Source organism: Jaculus jaculus, chromosome 4 (assembly GCF_020740685.1).
Source record: "Jaculus jaculus isolate mJacJac1 chromosome 4, mJacJac1.mat.Y.cur, whole genome shotgun sequence".
Lineage (NCBI taxonomy): Eukaryota > Metazoa > Chordata > Mammalia > Rodentia > Dipodidae > Jaculus > Jaculus jaculus.
Genome location: NC_059105.1, coordinates 30,324,964 through 30,346,787, shown reverse-complemented (window position 1 = coordinate 30,346,787; position 21,824 = coordinate 30,324,964). Strand labels below are relative to the sequence as shown.

General features: G+C 39.2%; 1 protein-coding gene across 5 annotated transcripts in view; it reads left to right on the top strand.

Annotated features, from left to right (window-relative positions):
- Unc80 (unc-80 homolog, NALCN channel complex subunit) overlaps positions 1-21,824 on the top strand; it is a 192,046-nt gene that overhangs the window by 156,934 nt on the left and 13,288 nt on the right. For 4 of the 5 annotated variants that reach the window (XM_004653522.2, XM_045147565.1, XM_004653523.2 and 1 more), the window contains 10 exons: positions 537-737; positions 2,994-3,117; positions 4,042-4,167; positions 5,337-5,460; positions 6,149-6,355; positions 7,910-8,094; positions 8,394-8,559; positions 10,050-10,229; positions 18,167-18,305; positions 20,994-21,050. In XM_004653522.2, coding sequence (XP_004653579.2) covers positions 537-737; positions 2,994-3,117; positions 4,042-4,167; positions 5,337-5,460; positions 6,149-6,355; positions 7,910-8,094; positions 8,394-8,559; positions 10,050-10,229; positions 18,167-18,305; positions 20,994-21,050 — 1,509 coding nt within the window. The remainder of the gene's footprint in view (positions 1-536; positions 738-2,993; positions 3,118-4,041; positions 4,168-5,336; positions 5,461-6,148; positions 6,356-7,909; positions 8,095-8,393; positions 8,560-10,049; positions 10,230-18,166; positions 18,306-20,993; positions 21,051-21,824) is intronic. The other variant, XM_004653524.2, reaches the window with a different exon arrangement.

Sequence of the window (21,824 nt, the reverse complement as noted above, 5' to 3'; positions counted from 1 at the left end):
GGAGAGCTCTCAAACTAGATACTTTCATACATTTATCTTTCCTGATCTTTTTCAATAATCAACATTTCTCTTTATAAAATGCATAAGTACATGAGAAAGAGAAAAGCCCAATATTTCCATTGGACTAATTCTAATGCAGTAATGGAATTGTATAAAACTTATGATATATATATGCATCCTGTACATATATATACATATATGCATCATATATATATATGAGACATTCTCTGGGGGCTAGGAATATAATTCAGTTGGTAGAGTGCTTGCCTAGCATCAATGAAGCCTTAGGTTCAACTTCCAGAATTGCATAAATTCACCTCAGTTGCTCCTCGTGTTTGTGTTCTGTGGCATCCCGTGCTGCCCCACTGCTCGGCATGAGCAGGCATCATCACAGTGGTGGACTTGAGAAGAGCTGAGGTATAGAGGATGTTGAGAACAGTAGTTTTAGTTTGGGTTGTTGGTATCTTGGCATGATGCTGTGTAGACACATTCTCACTGTAGGATTTTCTGCTGCTGCTTTTGAAAAATGATCTTAGGTTGGCAGAAATTGCCCATTCTCTTCTGAAGCTGGCACCATATGACACCCAGACAATGGAGAGTAAAGGGCTCCGGCGCTACATCATGGAGATGCTGCCCATCACCGACTGGTCAGCCGAGCCTGTAAGACCAGCCCTTATCCTCATTCTGAAGAGGCTGGATAGAATGTTCAACAAAATTCACAAGATGCCTACCTTGAGGTGAGGAGGCCTCCTGGTCAGATGTTGATTCTGTAGACTTCAGAGTTAGAATTTGTCATTGTTAAGCTAGTGGGTCAATCTGCAGGTGAATGGATGACTTAAAGTGTTCTGTTGGTATATGTGCTTAGCTATTTGAGCTTACAGATGCCCCATTAATGGGATCTATTTTGAGCAAATAACATTCTCTTTAAAAGTACATGTGTTCATTTTGAAGAAGAATCTACCCATTTTCTATGTTCCTCATCTGATGCACCTAAACAATTAAATTAGTACCTTCAGTGCCAGATTGCCTAAAAACATAATTTATCTTATGAATAGCCAAATAATGGGGGAAAAGCATTAGTTTGAAGTTCAAAATATTTTATTTAATATAGTAAGTCATTGTATTTAGATACCAGTCTGTGAAAATGTCAAATTTTATAATCATCAGCCAACAGTGGATAAAACAATCACAAAACTGATAACAAACACCCAATTCTCATTTAGTTAGTGGACTTCTAGGTGTACACAATTTCACCTTGGGCTTTGTTTAGTGGCCTAAGAAATCCACTGGTCCTCTTCCAGTGAATGGATGCCTCTAAACCAGTCTCCTGAAACTGTGAACCTACTTTGGAAACTATAGTCATAGTAAGAAGGTGATTCAATCATAAATTCCCAAAAACCTACTAACTTGGAAATTTTAAATTTGGGTTAGTGAGGGCCTTGTCTATTGCTTTAATCTAAACTCAAAATCAGTGCAGCTCAGCCAGGTGTGGTGGCACACGCCTTTAATCCCAGCACTCGGGAGGCAGAGGTAGGAGGATCACCATGAGTTCAAAGCCACCCTGAGACTACAGAGTTAATTCCAGGTCAGCCTGGACCAGAGTGAGACCCTACCTCAAAAAACCAAAAAATAAAAAAAATTAAAAAAAAAATCAGTGCAGCTCTTTCCCAAGAACTAGAGTTCTGTTTTCCAGAACTTGTATAGGCATTACCCTGTACTCTGCATGTTTATTCTGCCATCAGAAGACAAACTGAATAATATCAGTATACAAATTAATTTCTTATTCTTACATTCTTTCATACCATGGTGGTGCATGTCAAAACTTAGTGTGAACGTTGTTTATTTCATGGGCATGGAAATACCTTTCATTAAAACACAATTTCTTTAATGGTCCCAGTGGAGCTTTTGTGTAGACAGGAAATGGGTGATCAGACACTTACACCTGTGTCAAAATACTTTTCCTAAGTAATTTGGTATCTGAAAGATGTCAAACTTCTTCATAAACCGGCTCATTTGTCACATAATTAACCCCATGATAAATGACGTTGTTCTTCTAGACTAATGCATAGACTTGGTGAGTTGTAGAATATTTTCTTTAGAAGCATGATGTATATAAAATTGGTTTGGATTAAACTTGTTTATATGACCTATTAGCTTACCTAACCTGTGAATTACTTGAGCACTCTTGGCATCAGGGACGTCACTGTATCTTCATGTTATGAGCATATCTCCATGTGACATTGCATACCGGAGTTTGGTATAGAATGTAAGCTTAAAAACTATTTCCAAGAAAATGTAGGGAAATAGCATTGACATAAGCAGAGCCCAATTTGTTTATTTTGGAGTCATGGACATAGATGAATCTTTTGGGACTAGTATAATCAGAGACTGGATTGATTTTTGTGACAAAAAATCCCATGTTAATCTAACTGGAGTGTGTGTGTGCACCACAGTGTATATACTATGATAGAAAGTTACCCAATATCTCCTCTTAGGAGGCTAAGAAAGAATTCTTAGACTATTTTCTTTTAATTTGATGTTTTATTGGGACTTAAGTCAAATAAATTCATTAATAGTATTGCAGGATAGTCTGATAGATTTCAGAAATGCATCTGGGACAGATTCATTCATCTGGAGCTAATTGCCCAAGTGATGGTCCCTGAAAATTATAGTCTTAGGACACTCTCCCAAAGCTGACATTGGGGACCTTCAAGTGTGACCCATTCATCATCTCTGTTTTTTCTTTGATAGATTTTGTCTCATTAGTCGGTGGGGCAGGAGTGCCTCTGCTGCGTTTTCAATACCTTCTTCCCCTCCCAGTGTGCTCTGTACTTTTGGAACAACATGGGTAAACTTCATCCCGTGTGAAACACTTTGTTGTCTCAGACACATGTCCTGTCTTAGATGGCGTCAGAATCACTGTCTCATTCACTTGTTTCCGACTGTCTCCAGAAGGGAGCCAGGCTGCTAATGGCTCCTATATTATATTCCAGGCGACAGGTTGAGTGGGAGCCTGCCAGCAATTTGATTGAAGGGGTTTGTTTGACACTTCAGAGGCAGCCAATCATATCCTTCCTGCCTCACCTTAGGTCACTGATCAATGTCTGTGTCAATCTGGTGAGTAGCCAAGTGGCAATCTTATGAAACTTTGCACAGTTAACTCTGCTATTGATGTCTCTGAACTGAAGATTTACAGGTCAACCACTTTGTGCTCCTACCTACCCATGAACATATATGGCTCAGGTGACACTGAAAATAGTGAGGCACATTTCAAGGTGGTGCGTGGGGAGATTCGGGGCCATCCCTACGCAGGTGGGATTTTGGTGTGCTGCTTCCCATGCACTACTTTGACAAGTTACCTCAAAGTTGCGCTGAGAGTTGAGGGCTGCCAGTTGGAGATTCGGGTGGTGGAGTCTGCATAATTGGCTAGAAGTTAAGGTAGTCCTGGGAGGGAGACCTTAAAATGCAAAAAGGGGCTTTGCTTTTTTTCTTTGTAGTGCCAAATGACATGATAAGTTGGCCAGTCTAGGATTATGTAAAGAAGAAATATTTTAATCACTTCTGTAATATCTAGAGTCTGGTCCTGACAAGGTTTTGTACAATGTATGGAAACCATGTTAGAGCATTTCATTAACTAGGATCTGCTGCTTAAGTAGCTGGGCAGTGAGCCTGTAGTTGGAATGCCTAGTGCAAATAGAGCTGTTGCCATCATCATTGTTGTATTTGCTCCATCAAAGAATGTTCACTGATCCTCTGAATCTACAAGTAAGTGTCCAGTCGCTGAATTAGAACAGCTTTTTAGTTCATCTCTCATGACTTACATAGTTAGCTATAAACAGCATTCTACAAAACCTTGGCTTAATCCTGTACAATGATTGATCTGACTCCAGACATTACATGCCTTCAGAAGAAGGCAAAGAGAAAAAGATGGAAAGTAACATGCCCAACCTTCAATTTGTTATTACTGAGTGAGATTCCTTTACTACGGAAGCATGAAATGGCAATGGTCAAGGCTGGTCATGTGCTCTGTTTGTATTTCAGGTGATGGGAGTGGTAGGACCTTCCAGTGTTGCTGATGGATTACCCCTTCTTCATCTCAGCCCTTATCTCTCACCACCTCTGCCCTTCAGCACAGCTGTTGTCCGGCTTGTAGCATTGCAGATACAGGTGTGACTGCCTTACCTGTTTGTCACGCTCATTAAGTTGCTGGTGGAGGCACTGGATCATGGTGTCCTCTTTCTCTTTCTGCAAAGGCTGGGCAAAATCTGTGAAACAAAAGTGTGAACATCTCCAAATATTGATGGGTTTGGAGCTTTATCCCTGAGCATGGTCCTGAGTTGTGCTTCTGTAATTCTTCTTGAGATCTCAAAAATAGCAGAGTCATTTAGTCCTGCCATGACGTAGCACACATCACACCACTAAGATGTGTGCACAGCAGTGGCTTCTGGATAATTAGCTCACAATCATTAGTGAAAAGAGGCAGCAGTATTCAAAGTTTGGTTTTAAATTGTGTTCAGAAAGAATTACAATATAAAATTCTTTCAGTTATTACTGCTAGACTTTGAATAGCTTAATTTTCTTTAATGATTGTGGGTTGAAAGTTATGAATGCTTTTGCACACAAAAAACTCCAAATATTTCACTTTATTTCTAAAAACTATAATCATTCCAAAACAAAAAGTACACAATCCCAATTCCCCTGTCTGTTTCTCTGTGTCTACCCAGTTTTGAAGCTTTATGGTCAATGGAAAGAGTCCAGTGGATTAAAGGGGTAACTGACCTACCCATTATCTGACAAACAAGCTTGTGCTTACCATCAGAGATGGGTGGGTGACAGGAAACATGAGGGAAACAATGACACCCCCAAAAGGATGCACTTTAATAACCTGTTTCCAAGAGTTGTATACTTTTTCTTATTGCTTCCTGGCTTGAAGACAGCCCAGGTGGGGTCAGGAGACTTTTAATTAACTCCTAAATGGAAACAGGTTTTGGCAGCTCTTATTCCTTTTCCTCTGTCTCTAAACTATTCATTGGTGGACACACAGAGAAAGTAGGGGAAATTATGTTTTTGTACTTGACTGTATGTATTGTAAGTTCGTTTAACACTCAAGATGTCACTGTCTTTTTAGGAATATAGCTCTCCTTTATGTCAAGCAAATGGTAAAGTATCAGTTTTGATTAAGTCTCATGTGCTGCACAGACCACAGCTGAACTGGTAGCTCACAGGTGAAGCCAACGGAGAGGCATGTTCTCCATCATACTGTGTATTAACAAACACATGGAACAAATGACATGGTGGTCAACTGATCTTTTGTTTTTTCTATTATTGCTGCACAGGCTTTAAAAGAAGACTTTCCTTTAAGCCATGTGATCTCCCCATTCACCAATCAAGAGCGAAGGGAGGGGATGCTTTTAAATCTGCTCATCCCATTTGTGCTCACAGTAGGATCTGGAAGCAAAGGTCCGATTAATGTAACTACAGGAAATGTATTGTTGTGTTTTCTTAAGTATCAGGGTGCTATTTATTTTCTTTTTTCTTTTCCATGAAAGCCATCACTTGAAGTTGATCTGAGTGGTGTAACAGGGTCATGTTAAGACATAAAGATTGTTTCTTCCTTTTCAATTTAGCTGCCTTGGGACAAGAGTTTCTCTACTCCTTAGAAGACATAGCCCATTTAAAATTGTTTCAGTGCATGAAAGAACAGGAGTATGTTGTTTCAATTCAATTAAGAAAATGGTAATTAGTTCAAGTACACCATAATGGTAATCAACAGGTGACTGAGCATCAAAATCATGCTACTGTATGTAGAAGAAAGACTGACACTGCTGTTAATGTTCTCATTATTCTTCCTTCTTAGGAGGGGGGCTTCTTTTAGGAAAAGCTTATCTCAAATGTAAGGACAGTGCATTATGAGTATTTATGAAAAGAAAGGAGGATGGAGTGGTAAGCGGGAGAATCAGCTAAGAACACAGCTCGTTGGTACTGACTGTGGGGAACACAGGTGCTGTGCTGTACTTGGTGGGAAACACTGAAATTTCTAGCATTCTAGTTTGGAATTGGAAGGAGCTGAACTTCTCTGTGTCTGACTTGCAAAGCTCACCTTGTGACTGTTTCCTTTCCCCTTCCTCTTTTGAACTCTACCTTTTAGACAGCCCATGGCTAGAGCAGCCTGAGGTGCAGCTACTGCTGCAGACCGTCATTAACGTGCTCTTGCCACCACGGATCATCAGCACGTCCAGGAGCAAGAACTTCATGCTGGAGAGTTCCCCGGCCCACTGCTCCACCCCGGGGGATGCAGGCAAAGACTTGCGCAGGGAAGGGCTGGCTGAGTCCACCAGCCAGGCAGCATACTTGGGTGGGTTCTTCCTCTCTCTCTCTCTCTCTCTCTCTCTCTCTCTCTCTCTGTATGAATACTCCTTCTGCCTGTCTTTGCCTGTCTCTCTCCATGTGGAGGTACTTTGTAAAGCCTACCTTGATTCCAGAAGTATCTAAAGAAGCTACTTGCACACACAGGAACACCTCTGCAAGTCCAGTTTACTTCAATCCTAAAACAAAGAGTATTTTCTTTTTTTTTTTATTTTTTTTGTTCATTTTTTATTTATTTATTTGAGAGCGACAGACATAGAGAGAAAGACAGATGGAGGGAGAGAGAGAGAATGGGTGCGCCAGGGCTTCCAGCCACTGCAAACGAACTCCAGACCGTGCGCCCCCTTGTGCATCTGGCTAACGTGGGACCTAGGGAACCGAGCCTCGAACGGGGGTCCTTAGGCTTTACAGGCAAGCGCTTAACCGCTAAGCCATCTCTCCAGCCCACAAAGAGTATTTTCATATGTGCAATACCTAAGTTTCCTGGCTGTGTTCCCACGATGTCTAGGGTAGCTAAGGAAGACATCAGCAGGAAGGATGAACTCTTGCTGACTGGCAGCAGGATCACTCATGAAATGTGGCAGCTGTGACCACATAGTGTACTACGTGGAGCTCACTGGTGTACACGCAAGGAGATATTGTGTTCTCCTAAGCACAGTCAAGATGTGCAGACCATTTGCAGTTTTCAAATGCTCATATAAAGAGGTCTTAAGACATGATTTAGAAAGTCCAGGACGGCTTGGTTGTCTGCCCATGACCGGTCCTGTCAGCAGGGAGCCTGGGTAGCAAAGGAAGCTTCCGCTATGACCCCAAACACTAACAATGTTCAGTCTGTCTGCATTGATGACACATTGTTTGGGAAATCTTCCTAAAGAGAAAAATAAATAAATATAGACTGTGAGGAGGCTTCCAGAATTGAAGAGAGATTGTTAAATAAACCCACCAAGATTTTGTAATAGACACAACGTGCAACATGACATCCCACAGAAGGAAGGATGCTCCCTGGGAGAATATTATTGGGTTTAATTTCCTCAGGGAAACAGTTTAGATGGGGTACTCAAGGGAACAAGAAACGGGAGGACTTAATTTTTCTTTTTTTTACTTTGTGCACTTCTGAAGATTTTTATTTTATAAAATTTGTTTTATAACACAAATACTTTTCGGCTTAAAAGAAGAAAAGCAAAACATTTTAAAAATCATCTGTACTTCAGCTGAGGATGTGAGTTATACAATGATCATTTCCATATAGCCACTGTGTTAAAGCTTTTGGCCAGTAAAACGTTAGTCACATATCAGGCTTACATACACATATATTCAATTCTGTAACCCACTTTGCTCCATTTTCTCCAAAGTAGGAGTTAAGTAGTACGCAGGGGAAAAAAATGCATCAAAACTCTTGCTTTTATGTGAGCAATGCTGGCCGGGGAGCACACATTGAACAAGGTGTTAGTAGTTCAGAAATTTCCTGATGCTCTAGGCAGTGCTGTGGGCGGATTCCTGTGAAGCAAAGCCTCAGGCTCCCTTCTCTCCTCCCGGTGTGAAGCCCTCAAGGTGATTCTCGTGTGCTTTGAGAGGCAGCTGGGAAGCCAGTGGTACTGGCTGAGCCTGCAGGTGAAGGAGATGGCGCTGCGGAAGGTGGGTGGCCTGGCCCTGTGGGACTTCCTGGACTTCATCGTGCGCACGCGGATCCCCATCTTCGTGCTCCTGCGCCCTTTCATCCAGTGCAAGGTGCGTGTGAGTCCAGGCGGGATGATGGCAGCAGCGGGCAAGAGGAGGAGACCACCCAAGCCCATATCCAGAGGGTGGCATTTCGCGCCATCCCTGAGAATGTGCTTTGTCTATGGCAGATCATGGGAAAATGGGACAGTTCAAGCATGTCCTTTCCTCCGCTGTTCTCGGCATTCTTCTGTTCTTTTCATTTCCCAGTGTCTTAACTACTTTCCGTGCATTCCTTCATATAGCGATGTCGTAGTTATTCCACAGACGGGGAAACTGAGGTCCTGGTCATGTCATACCTTCCTTTTCAGCTTCTGGCCCAACCTGCAGAGAACCATGAAGAACTTTCTGCCCGGCAGCACATCGCTGACCAGCTGGAGCGGCGCTTCATTCCGCGCCCACTGTGCAAGAGCTCGCTCATTGCCGAGTTCAACAGCGAACTCAAAATTCTGAAGGAAGCTGTTCACAGCGGGTCCGGTGAGGACGCGTGGGGTATTCTGAGTCGGCTTGACAAATGGCACCGCATGTCACTCACACAAGTCCCCTGCTCAGGACCATGTCTGAAGCAGCCATTTTAGCACACCAGTAGATTTGCCCATGTTCTCTCTCATTGCTAATTAACAAATCAGACCTCAAAGGGGAATCATTAGGAGTTTATATTTATTTTTCTGCGAATAGTTTTTTTTAATCTTCATTTGAATAGTTAGGCTCTTAAATATTTAACTAGGAAATAACTTGTGTACATTCTTTTAGACTCACAGTTATTGTGCATCTTTTCTTTTTAAAAAAAATATTTTATTTTTTTCCAACCAGAGAGAGAGAGGGAGGGCATGTCAGGGCCTCCAGCAGCTACAGACAAACTCCAGATCCAGGGTACTGGAGAAATCAAACCTGGATCATTAGGCTTTGCAAGTGAGCCCCTTAATCACTGAGCCATCATCTCCAGCCCTAGATGTTATTTTCTTAAATCCACTTGGAGGATGAGACTGAGACTTAGTACAGGCTAAGTAACTGACAAACATAGAAAGCAGTGGTGGTGAGATGATTTCACCTGGCCGTGTGGTTGATGACAATGTCTTTAACAAATTTGAAAGAGAGGTGCAAATTCAGGCAGGAAAGCTGGGAAAGACCTCATGCTGGTAAAAGATTTCTTTGGGCTTATATTGCTTATGCTGCAATTGAGCCAACTGCTGAGTAAGGAGATTAAACCTTGCCATTAGAGGGCAGTATTACCTGTAAGTCATTTCACACATACATATATATATATGTGTGTGTGTGTGTGTGTGTGTGTGTGTGTGTATGGTGGGGGGGCATTTTTTCTTTCTAAAGTGTTTGTTGTTGCTTTCAATGTGTTGTAGACCAAGAAAGAAAAAGAAAAAAAAACTTTGAAAGTACCATCTTGATAAAATTTGCATATTTCCATTCAAATATCCAATTGAATTTTATGCAGAACTGATGAAACAATCTAGTATGGAATTAAAGGGATTCTATGTTGGAATCTCCAAAAAAGGAGTCTGAGAATTTGTTTTGTGTATGCGATTTTGTAGGGTGCATGTCAACAATATCAGCAAACTTATCCCTCCCATATGCTTACATCAGGAAAGACATGTGCCTCAGTGAAAACCAGCTGTTTGAAAGCAGCAGTTCAGGTCAAAATTAGTGTGTGTTCTCCAGCACAGGAAAATGAGTGATAAAAGCAGTAAGAGGAAACAGTTTCAGGACCCATCACGTGGTCGAAGAGCTCACACTTTTGCAAGGAAACTACAGTCATAAGCACATCAATGAATTAGATGTGCTTTTAAAACAACTCTAATTGCATGTGCTGCTGTGTCCTAAAAATTCTTAGTTTGGGGCCCACTAACTGACCTTTCCTTTACAAAAAAACAAAAACATACAATTGGTCAGGGAAAATTGTTTTCTGTTTTCCAAGAGACTCACCCCTTCTCCTTTGTTTTGTCAACCCTCAGCTTATCAAGGGAAGACATCCATCAGCACTGTGGGCACATCCACGTCTGCCTACCGCCTAAGCCTGGCCACTATGTCGCGCTCCAACACAGGCACAGGAACCGTCTGGGAGCAGGACAGCGAGCCGTCCCAGCAGGCTTCACAGGACACCTTGAGTCGGACTGATGAGGAGGATGAAGAAAGTAGGTCACCCCACAGCATGGGGGTGGGGAGGGCACAGTTTGGCCATGTGAGCAAGGGCTTGGGAAGGATTTTTGCCTTCAAACCACTTCCAGTTCTGGCCTTCTTAGTCATTCTTACAAAATGGAATCACAGTGGACCTTCAACATGTTGGCCTGTCTCTAACACTTGTTCTTCTGTACATTTTGGGGGGGGGGGGAGTTGAGGTAGGGACTCACTCTAGCTCAGGCTGACACCTGGAATTCACTATGTAATCTCAGGGTGGCCTCGAACTCAGGCAGTCCTCCTACCTCTGCCTCCCAAGTGCTGGGATTAAAGGTGTATGCCACCATGCCCAGCCTTTCTATAAATTCTTTAATATCTTTAGACATTGAGAGATAAGGTTGTTTAGTGAACCTGATTTATTTTTTGATATTGAGGTCCATTCACATGCTTTATTTTGGAAAAAGGTAACAAGATTTTTTTATTAGTATTTTAATGAGGGGATTTTCTGTTTCCAATTCTATTCAGTTTGCAATTCAATTCAATACAGATATTATCTTTATGTCATCAAATTAAACTAACCCACAGCTTACTATTATAGTGCAAGAATCTGTATTCATTACAAGGTAACTCCCTTGTTCCTTACTTTTTAAAAATTAGCATACATGCTGGGCATGGTGGTGCATGCTTTTAATCCCAGCACTAGGGAGGCAGAGGTGGGAGGATTGCCATGAATTTGAGGCAATCCTGAGACTCCATAGTTGATTCCAGGTCAGCCCTGGCTAAAGTGAGACCCTACCTCAAAAAACTGAACACCCCCCAAAATTAACATACAAAGAATTAGGTTTCATTATTGTTGAATTTCAAGCAAGTTTTTTTTCCAGTTCCTTTCTTCTCTCTTTCTCTCCTCCACACCCTCTCCTATGCCTCCCACTATCACCTCCTCTCTACTTTTTTTCATTCTTCCTCCTGATCCCACTCACCTCCCATCACCTCACGTTCCCCTCATGCTCTGCTCTGCCTGATTCACAGGCTATACTCACTTTCACATCCCACTATTTATATACAAATATTTTTAAAATTAGGATAAGCATATGAAAAATAATATGTGTTTTTTGTCTTTCTGGCCTAGGTTACTTCACTTAGTTTTTTCTAATTCCATTCACTTTCTTGCAGATTTCATAATTTCAGTTTTCTTTACAACTAAGTAAACCCCATTATATACATGGACCATATTGTCAGTATTTCTGGTCATCAGTTGATGGACATCTAGGATTGCATTTCCTAGGTATTGTGAATAGAGCAGCAATAAACTTGGATATGCAAGTACCTCTGTGGTAGAATACAGAATTCTTTGGGTATATTTCCAGGAGTGGAATAGCTAGACTATACGGTGTTCAATTTTGAACTTTTTGAGAAATCTCTGCATTGATTTCCATAATGTATGCACCAATTTACATTCCCACCAACAGTAAACAAGAGGTTCCCTTGGTTCACAACCTCACCAACATTTGTTGTTGGTATTCTCGATAATAGCCATTTTGCTGCAGTTAGATTAAATCTCAAAGTGGTTTTAATTTGCATTTCCCAATGGCTAAGGATGTTGAACATTTTTTATATTATCTAGATCATTAGTGTTTCTTCTTTTGAGTATTATCTTTTCATTTTATTAGCCCATGTATTGATTGGCAGTTTTGGTTTTGTTGATATTTAATTTTTGAAGTTATTTATTGTAGATTATCAACCCCCCCCCCAACAGAGGAATGGTTGGCAAAGATTTCCTCCCATTCTGTAGACTTTTTGTTTGCTCTGGTGATAGTTTCCTTTGGTGTGAAGAAATTTTTCAATTTTATGTAGTCCCCTTTGTTGATTCTTAGACTATTTCCTGTGCTACTGGAGACCTCTTTAGAGAGGTCTTACATAAATTCCAGCATATTGCCTATGTAATTCTCTTGCAATTTTCAGTGTTTCTGGTTTTACATAAAGGTTGTTGCTCCTTTTAACTGGATTTCATGCAGGGTGAAAGATGTAGCCCTAATTTCATCCTTCTGCAAGTACAGTTCCAGTTTTGCCAGCATCATCTGTTAAATAGGCTATCTTTGTTCCAGTGTGTATTTTTAATACCCTTGTCAAAAATCAGGTGACCAGGCATGGTGGCACACACCCTTAATCCGAACACTCTGCAGGCAGAGGTAGGAGGATCACCATGAGTTCGAGGCCACCCTGAGACTACATAGTTAATTCCAGGTCAGCCTGGACCAGAGCGAGACCCTACCTCAAAAAACCAAAACCATAAAAAAGATAATAAATCACATGACCATAGTTGAATGGGTTTACTTCTGGGTCCTCTATTCTACTTTATTGGTCTGTGTATCTGTTTTTGTACCAGTTTCATGCTGTCATTGTCAGTATGGCTCTGTGGTAAATATTTAGGTCAGGAATTGTGACACCTCAGAGGTGCTCTTTCTACATACGTTTACTTTGGCTATGAGTGCTCTTTTGTGTTTCTATACGAATTGATAGAAGACTTTTTCCTGATCCTGAAAAGAATATCATTGGAAGTTTGATGAGAATTGTATTGAACTGTATGTAGATTTGGTTTTGGTAGCCATTTTCACAATGTTGAATCTACAACTTCAGGAACATGGAAGTTCTCTCAGATGTTGATATTTTCCTTTCTTTCTTTTTTCAGTATCTTAAAGTTTTCTTTGTAGAGGTCTTTCAAATCCTGGATAAGGTTTATTCCTAGATACTTTTGTGGGGGAGCTATTGTAAATGGGATATTTTTTCCTAATTTCTTTCCCAGTATTTTTCCCCTTTCTATTTTGTAAAAAGTTGTTGGTATTAGATATCCCTTGGAAGTTTGAAAGAAATTGGTATGCATCCATCTGGTCCTGCTTGTTGCTTTTTTGGGGTGACTTAATTACTGCTTCAATCTCAATGTTTGTTATGGGTCTGTTTAAATTATTTATATCTTCTAGCTTTAATTTGGTGGGTCACATGTATTTAAAAGTTTATTCATTTCAGCCAGGCATGGTGGCACACACCTTTAATCCCATCACTTAGAAGGCAGATGTAGGAGGATTTCCATGAGTTTGAGGCCACCCTGAAACTACATAGTGAATTCCAGGTCAGCCTGAGCTGGAATGAGACCCTACCTCAGAAAACAAACAAACAAAAAAAAAATTATTCATTTCATCCAGATTGTCCATCTTTTTGGAACATAAGTTTTGATAGTATTTCTCAATGATTTTCTGAAATTCATTGGTATCTGTGGTGACAATACCATTTTCATCTCTCTTATTTATTTGGGTCTTTTCTCTCTTTTGGTTAGTTTAGCTAGGGATTGTCAATCTTGTTAATTTTTCCAAAGAACCAGCTCTTTGTTTGGTTGATTTTGTGTAATCTTTTCTTAAATATACTTATATATTTGAGAAAAAGAAAAAGAGAGAGGGAGGGATGGGAGGAAGAAGGGAGAGAGGGAGAAAAGTGGAGGGAGAGAGAGAAAGAAAGGGAAAATGAGAATAGATGTGCCACTGTAAACGAACTCCAGATGCATGTACCCACTTTGTGCATCTGGCTTGACATGGGCACTGAGGATTCAATTCCAGGCCAACAGGCTTTACAAGCAACTGTCTTTAACGTCTCGGCCATCTCATTGGCCTGTTTATTGTTCTTTTAGCCTTTATTTCATTAAATTTAGCCATGAACTGCATTATTTCTTGCCATGTACTGGGTTTGGGATTAGCTTCCTGTTGTTTTTCTAGCCCTTCAATGGCATCATTAAATTGTTTGAGATCTCTTTAAATTTGTGTGTGTGTGTGTGTGTGTGTGTGTGTGTGTGTGTGTGTGTCCCTTGCAACTCCCCATGCAGTCACCTGTGGCAGAAGACGCTTGCCTGTGGTGGCAGTATAGCAAGATGTCAGGTGTCATGCTCCTTTGCTCCTTGGCCACTTCTTATTTGAGCCAGTCTCTTACTGAAATCAGAGCTTGCTGTTTTGTGTCAGCCTAGATTCCCCAGTCCTTCTTCCCCTTTGTGGGACTGGGTTACAGGCAAACATGGCCACACCCACCTGGGATCTGGAGATTCAAACTCAGGTAGTATCAAACCCCCTTAGGCCCGCATGCTTGTGCAGAAAGCACACTTACATGCTGAGCTTTCTCTAGCCCTCATTTGATTTTTTTTGTTTGTTTGTTTATTTTGTTTTTCTTGGTAAGGTCTCACTCTAGCCCAGACTGACACTGAATTCACTAGTCTCAGGCTTCTCTTGAACTCATAGTGATCATCCTACCTATGCCTCCTGAGTGCTGGGATTCAAGGCATGGGCCACCATGCTTAGCTCCTCTTTGAATTTTTAATGTGACCACTTATGGCTGTAAACTTTCCTGTTTATAACCTCCTTGATTGTATATGGTAGGTTGTGTTATTGTTCTTAATAGACAGAATTTTTTTAATTCCTCCCTGACTTCTTCAATCATCCACTGTTCATTTAATAGTATATTTTTCAGTGTGCAATTATTTATATAATTACTGAAACTTCTCTAGCTATTGATTTATAATTCTATTCCACTGTTGTCTGACAAGATAGTTGTGACCCTTAATTATTTATTTGCCCAACCTTTTCTAGTATCTCTCATTTAAACTGTGGGAAAGGCTGAAGGGATGGCTTAGCAGTTAAAATACTTGCTTGCAAAGCCAAAGGACCCAGGTTTAATTCCCCAGGACCCACATAAGCCAGATGTACAAAGGGGCACATGCATCCAGAGTTCATTACAGTGGCTGGAGACCCTAGCATGCCCATTCTCTCTTTCTCTCTCTCTCTCTCTCTCTCTCTCTCTCTTTCTCTTTCTCTTTCTCTCCCTCTTTTTCTCCCTCTCAAATACATAAATAAAAATAAAATTAAGTAAACCATGGAGTCATAACTTGTTCATCTCTCTCCTTGACCAGGGGGTTGAGCAGCACACACATTATCCCACTGGGCAATGAAAAGTGGGAGAAGTATAAGACTCAGAAAAGACCATGTGCTTATGCCAGTCAGAATGAATTTAGCAACATGCCTTCAGGGAAAACAACTCCAGTTTGAGTTTAGAAACTCCTCACTAATGCATGCACTAAAAATTGTGTCCTTTTAAATAATATTTTTATTTTTATTGATTTATTTATTTGACAGAGAGAGAGAGAGAGAGAGAGAGAGAGAATGGGCATGCCAGGGCCTAAACCACTGCAAATGAATGCCAGATGCATATGCCACCTTGTGTATGTGGCTAATGTGGGTCTTGGGGAATCAAACCTGGGTCATTTGGCTTTGCAGACAAATGCCTTAACTGCTAAGCCATCCCTCCATCCCCAATTTTGTGTTTTGAAATAGAAAATATCCCATCAAGAAACACTGCTCATATATGCATAACCACTGCATGTTTAAAAAGCAAAAGCAGAATAAAAGTTTCCATAAATTGCACTGTTTTTAACTTGTGTTTTCAGGTGCATTTATATAATGCTTACTGCAAAGTTGTATTTTCAGTGCCTTAAGAATGAAAGTAAAATCTAAGCTCCTCTCAGAGCCTCTCCATACCAAGTAACCACAAAAACCCCTCTCTGAACTAAATGAAAAAAGGAAATAGAAGTCAGATTTCGGATTTTAATTCATTAAGAAGAATGAATGTATTTTAATGTCCTTGTTCAGTGGAGTTTATAAGAGAGGAAAAGTAATATGTGCTTCATAAAACATACTTTTCAGTAACATTTCCAGATTTAGTTTGGCAGTTAGTCAGATAAAATGATAATTACATTATAGATAATCTGTAGACATACTTGCATCTAAGTTGTCCTGCTAATTGAACATAGAAATTTACCAGAGCTGTAATTAGTAAAATCTTGAAAAATCTTGACTAAGGAAACACAATGTAAGAGATAAGGATGAACAATTTAAAGTAAATATAAATCTTGGCACAATAAATAGCTTAAACTAAATTCCATCTACCTTTGATGCATGAAGTATTCTCTCCCAGCATGTAAGAAAATATATATTTATTTGAGTGGAGGGGATGCCAGGACTTCCTGCTGCTACAAATGAACTCCAGACACATGCACCACTTTGTGCATCCTTTGTGCATCTGGTTTTATGTGGATACTGTGAAACTGAACCAAGGCCATCAGGCTTTGCAAATAAGTACCTTTAACCACTGAGCAATCTCTATAGCCCCTCCAGCATATTTTTTATGATATAAAATAATGCCTCCTAATATTCCTACGACTAACTTTTATTTCTCAGGTAAATTGTGATAAGTATATGACTTAGCCAGTAGGAAGGAGTTAGGGAAGAAAAATAGAGGAGACACAAAGGAAGATATCATTGAGCAGAAGTCAACTGTCAGACAGTGATGAGGGTCAGGAGATCAAAGGCATACCATTCTTTGCAGAAATTCCTCTCTGACATCACAATCATTCCAAAGAAAATAAAGTTGTTCATAATGGTACAATATAGCTATGACATGGGAGGTTTATGAAAGCCAGATTAATTATTTTAAATTATACTATTTTCCACTAATCTGTATTAAGACCTGTCAGAAGCAAGGAAATATAAGACATAAAGCATTACAGAAAACAGCACAAGTCTATTCTCCAAACAAAGATTGGAGGAGTAAGTTACATAAGTTAAAATAAAGACGGAAAACCAAAGACATCTATGAAAGGCCTTTGTAGAAATAAAACACAGCCCATCATGTTTTCATTCTTTAACTTCTCTGTGATTACAAGTGAAAGGGAAATACTATATCATGTCAAGATTCAATTGCAAGTCCGTCATTGTACCTCAAATTAAAATTTATAGCACTTTTCATATTCATGACATTTACTTGAAATAAGTTCAGTAATAAATATAACTTGGGATGATCTACATAAATAGTATTAGATGATCTTATTAAAATACATTCAAACTTCCATGTGCATTTTTATATGTGTGTATATGTGCATGTGGGGTATACATGCCTATGGGCAGAAGCATGTGGAGGGCAGAGGAATAGATAAAGTGTTATCCTATAATGCTTTTCCACCCTGTTTTTTGCTTGTTTGTTTGTTCGTTTTGTTGTTTTATTTTGTTTTGTTTTGTTTTTTTGAGACAGAGTCTTTCATGGAACCTGGAGCTTCATTTTTTTTTAATAATGGCTGAGACCCAAGCAATTCGTCTGTCTCAGCCACCTTCAGCACTGGGCATGTGGGACCATACCCAGCCTTTTTCATGGGAGCTGGGAATCAAACTCAGGTCTTTAGGGTTATGAGCAACACTCTTACCCAATGAGCCAATTCCCAAGCCCCCTCCCATATACTTTTTTAGCAACACAAGGTATTATTTTACTTACTATGAGCCTACCTTGACACAAATACTGTGCAAAGTTAACATTCATATGGATTTGAGTACATTAATTTCTGCTTCCATGAGGAAGATAATACATATTGAAATTTTAGATTAAAATAAGCACTTATTTCTGAATGTTAAAGTTTGCAAATTTTCCTATGCTATCTAAAAGTTTTTCCCATAGCAGTGTAGAAATCATTAAATGTACTGAAGAGATTTTCATGTTTTCAAAACTCCCTATTAAGCTATCCCTGAATAATCTTATAGTGTTTATGGATATTCTATCTTTTCTGAAATCACTAGTTCAAATATGTTTGTTGGTTTTTACAAACAAATACTTGCAAAATTTAAACAAGAAGTTTACATTTGCTTCATGAAGGCTGTTCTAATGTGGGAGGATGATAGATGAATAGACATGAAGAATTGTCAGTGGTCTGGTTTTGATTTTAGGTTTTCACCTGGCAAAGGCACCAATGACACTTAAGTTTTAGAGACAGCCTGAGGTTGTACTCAAGTCAGCGATTGAATTCACACCTACCTTTGATTGGTTTTCTGCCAAGTATCATGACTTTTATAACACTCAATTACTTTGCCACTTTCAGATGATTCTGTAAGCATGCCCAGTGTGGTAAGTGAGCAGGAAGCTTACCTCTTGAGCGCCATTGGAAGGAGGCGGTTCTCCAGCCATGTCTCCAGCATGTCTGCACCTCAGGCTGAGGTGGGCATGTTACCCAGCCAAAGGTAAAGGGCTATGACTGGCTAACTCTCTGCACCTGGGGCAAAGGAAGTTTCTGAAGTACACTCACAAAGACTACAAAGACTGAAGGAGAAGCAAGCAATGATTATAGATCTATGTAGACCATTCAACAAAGGACTTTCCCACTAGGTTCCTTAAGGTAGTAATTTGCAAGTTTTCTAAGCCAGGCTACTTTAAGAGTCTCCAACTTTAGTGACCTTACATGTCTACAAAAAGTTACAAGACCTTCTTTCTGTTGGTCAAATGACATTCTTATATTGTCACTAGGCCAGATAATCATAAGGATTTGGCAGAAGTGTAGGACAGGATTGAACTAGGAAAAGTTTAGGCATGGTTTTCTTTTTTTGCCATTAGTATTCAGCTACAAATTGGAATGGTTAACAAAGCAGAAAAGAGCCTATGCCACTGTATGTAGCTCTTGGGAAGGTCACTTAAGGGTAGCTCACAGTGCTTAACTCTATGAAATGAATAGGTTGGCTAAAATGATCTACAAGGTAACTTTTATATCTACAACTCTAAGATTCAATGATTAAACCCTTTAACTATTGTCTTTATGTAGTCTCTGCCATATAAGATTATGTTTCAAAATCCATTTAGGAATCTTTTTAGCTTTTACTACTTGGAAAAAAACAGGAACATTTAAAATTGAAGTTAAAATAAGCACTTATTTCTGAATTTTAAAGTTTTTAAATAAAAGTATAATATAGAAAATAATTTGATAGAAGTTTAAAAATCTGTTTTTAAAAAGGAACTGATATTTTCACTTCTGGAAATAAATCCTTTAAAAGAATTGGCATTCTGATGTTAGTGTATTGTTCATTTTTTTATTATATTGTTTCAGTGCTGGCATTGAAGCCATAGATTTGTACATGCCATGCAAGTACCCTATATCTAAGCCATATTCTTACTCCCTGTGGTCTGTTTTAAATACCTACCAGTCTAAATAAATAAATAAATAAATAAATAAATAAATAAAATACCTACCAGTCAATGTGTACAACTCACACATAGGAAAATAATAAAAGTCAGAGTCAGAACATGTGGTCATATTCAGATAAAACCAGTTTATATGTAGTAATAATTATACTGTACCTAAATCCTTTAACTAAAAGTTTATTAGCTACACAGATAAAATGAAGTTGGGGAAAAACAGCCAAAACTTGAAGAACATTAGGTAATAAGGACAATGAAAACAGATGTAAGTAAATAAGTGCACTGCACACTTCAAACAGAGTAATGCTTATGTAAGTACTATTCAATTATTGTGAGAATTTCAATGTAATGTAAGAATTTCTTTCATTATAAGAGATTTTTTCCTAACATTTGGTAATTTTTTTGTAAAGGAAGTTTAATAAGTAAAATGTACAACCAAAGAGCCAAATAACCTGCTCAGAAAGATTGAAAATCATATAAGAAATTATGTTGATAACTAGTATTTTTAGTTGCTAAAATATGCAAGGTTATATCAAGAATAAAATTAGCAGTTTATTCAAGCTTTTTTTTGGTAAACTATGGACTGAGTTTTAAACAGAAACTTGTTAGGGGCTGGGAACAAGGCTCAATGATAAGAACCTTTTTTATGAAGGGGAGGCGATGTGATAGGGTATTGATCAAAAATAACCCAGACCATCGTTTCCTTTTCTACATATATACTAATGGATCACCTTGCTTAGGGAAACTATTTTTTTAGTAGACAAGTATACCAGAAGTTTAAAATAATGTAACAACAAACCAAATTGAGACCTATTTTGGAATACTAGTGAAGGCAGCACTGTCCGTACATTAGAGGAAATGAGCCTCTGCTTGGGAACAGAGACTATTTTGCACTTATGTAAGCACCAATTCTCTGAGAACAGGCACTCCACTTTTCCAGATATTTAATTCTAAATACACAATTTAATAAATATTTTTGAGTGCCTTACTATGCTTAATCCTAGGCACCAAGGAAGAGACAGGTAAACAATAACACCATTGTGTTCACATACCTCAGTTAAGCTACCTCCAAATAAAATGATAGACTATTTAATTATTCTCTCACCAACCTGACAGGTTTCTTAGATGATGCAGAGTAGGGAGGTAAATGTGAGTTCTATATAAAGTTTTGAAAATATCTTCCATTTGTTTACTTACATTTTCACTGCTAAATTATCAGGGAAAGTTGGGTTATTTCTTTGCTTTTCTTAATGGCATCAGCTCTAAGAGTTTGGCTGTGACGATTCATGGTAAGTGGTTTCTGTGCGATTATGCTAGCGTGTACAACTCAGAGGTGGTCAGCAAAACTCCATGTCCACAAGGCAAGATCAAAACAGTTACCTTCTGGCCAAATGGTTACCAAACAATGAGTTTCATCTTCTACAGATTTACTCTGTGATGCATTTCAGAGCTCATGTGTCCATTTGGAGCTCATTTTAACTCTTGATCAGCAAATAGACCACTCCTTTGAGAGTCGTATCCATCCAAAGTCCTTCCTTCCCCATTACCTTGAGTCCTATGTCTTGACAAACCAGCACAAGGTGAAATGGTTGACTGTCTCCTTTTCCTTCCTTGTTCTGTTAATTTTTTTTTTTTTTCAGTTCTTGGGAACAAAAAAATTGCATGCTTTCTTCTTTTTTCTTTCTTTTTTCCTTTCATTTTCTTTCCCTAAATGCTTCATCTCCCTACCCCTCCTGCAGTGAACCTAATGTCCTCGATGACTCCCAGGGCCTGGCCGCTGAGGGCAGCCTCTCTAGGTACAGTGTCAACACTACCTGTGTATTGGTGTCTGTGCTGGGAAACTAGCTGTTCCCTGTCACCTCTGTCTCTCTGTCTCCTCTGTCTTCTCTTGCCCCGTCTTGGTACCTATTTCCATTTCTTGCCCTTTGTTGTTCATGAACACAAGAGCCTGGAAGTCAAAGGTGTAGCAAGCCCTCCCTCATGTTCAGTTTCAGAAATCACAGCAACCTAAAACTTTGATTTAAAATTAAAAATAACCTGTAGAAATCTCTATAGGGCTTGAACCATGGGTGTCAAAAAAAGATTGATATGCCAGGGGCAAAGGGCATAGCACAGTGGTAGAGCACATGTGTAGCATGTTCAAGACCCTGGGTACAAACCCTAGAGCACTCTCCTCCAAGTTTGATATGCCAGCTGTTAAATTTCTCCCATCTAATCATTCCTTCCCACACTGATATTAATTAAGAATTGCTTTGTGGAGGCCTTTTAATACAATTCTTTCTCAGCAGAAATCTCCTGCACAAAATTGAATCAGGTCTTTTAGCCTGTATTATGGATTGTAAGATAATGATGCTATAAGAACAGCAATCTCACTACAATTATATAATTACTTCTCTTTGATGCATGCCATTTGGCAGACTATTATTGTAGCTTGTTCAAACACATATAAAGAATATTTTTTCAAAGATGACTCAAAAATTTACCAGGAAATATCAGGCACAATTTTCTCCTATATATAGTAATACAAATCGTATGATGCAAACAATATATCTAAAGATTGTTTTCAAGCT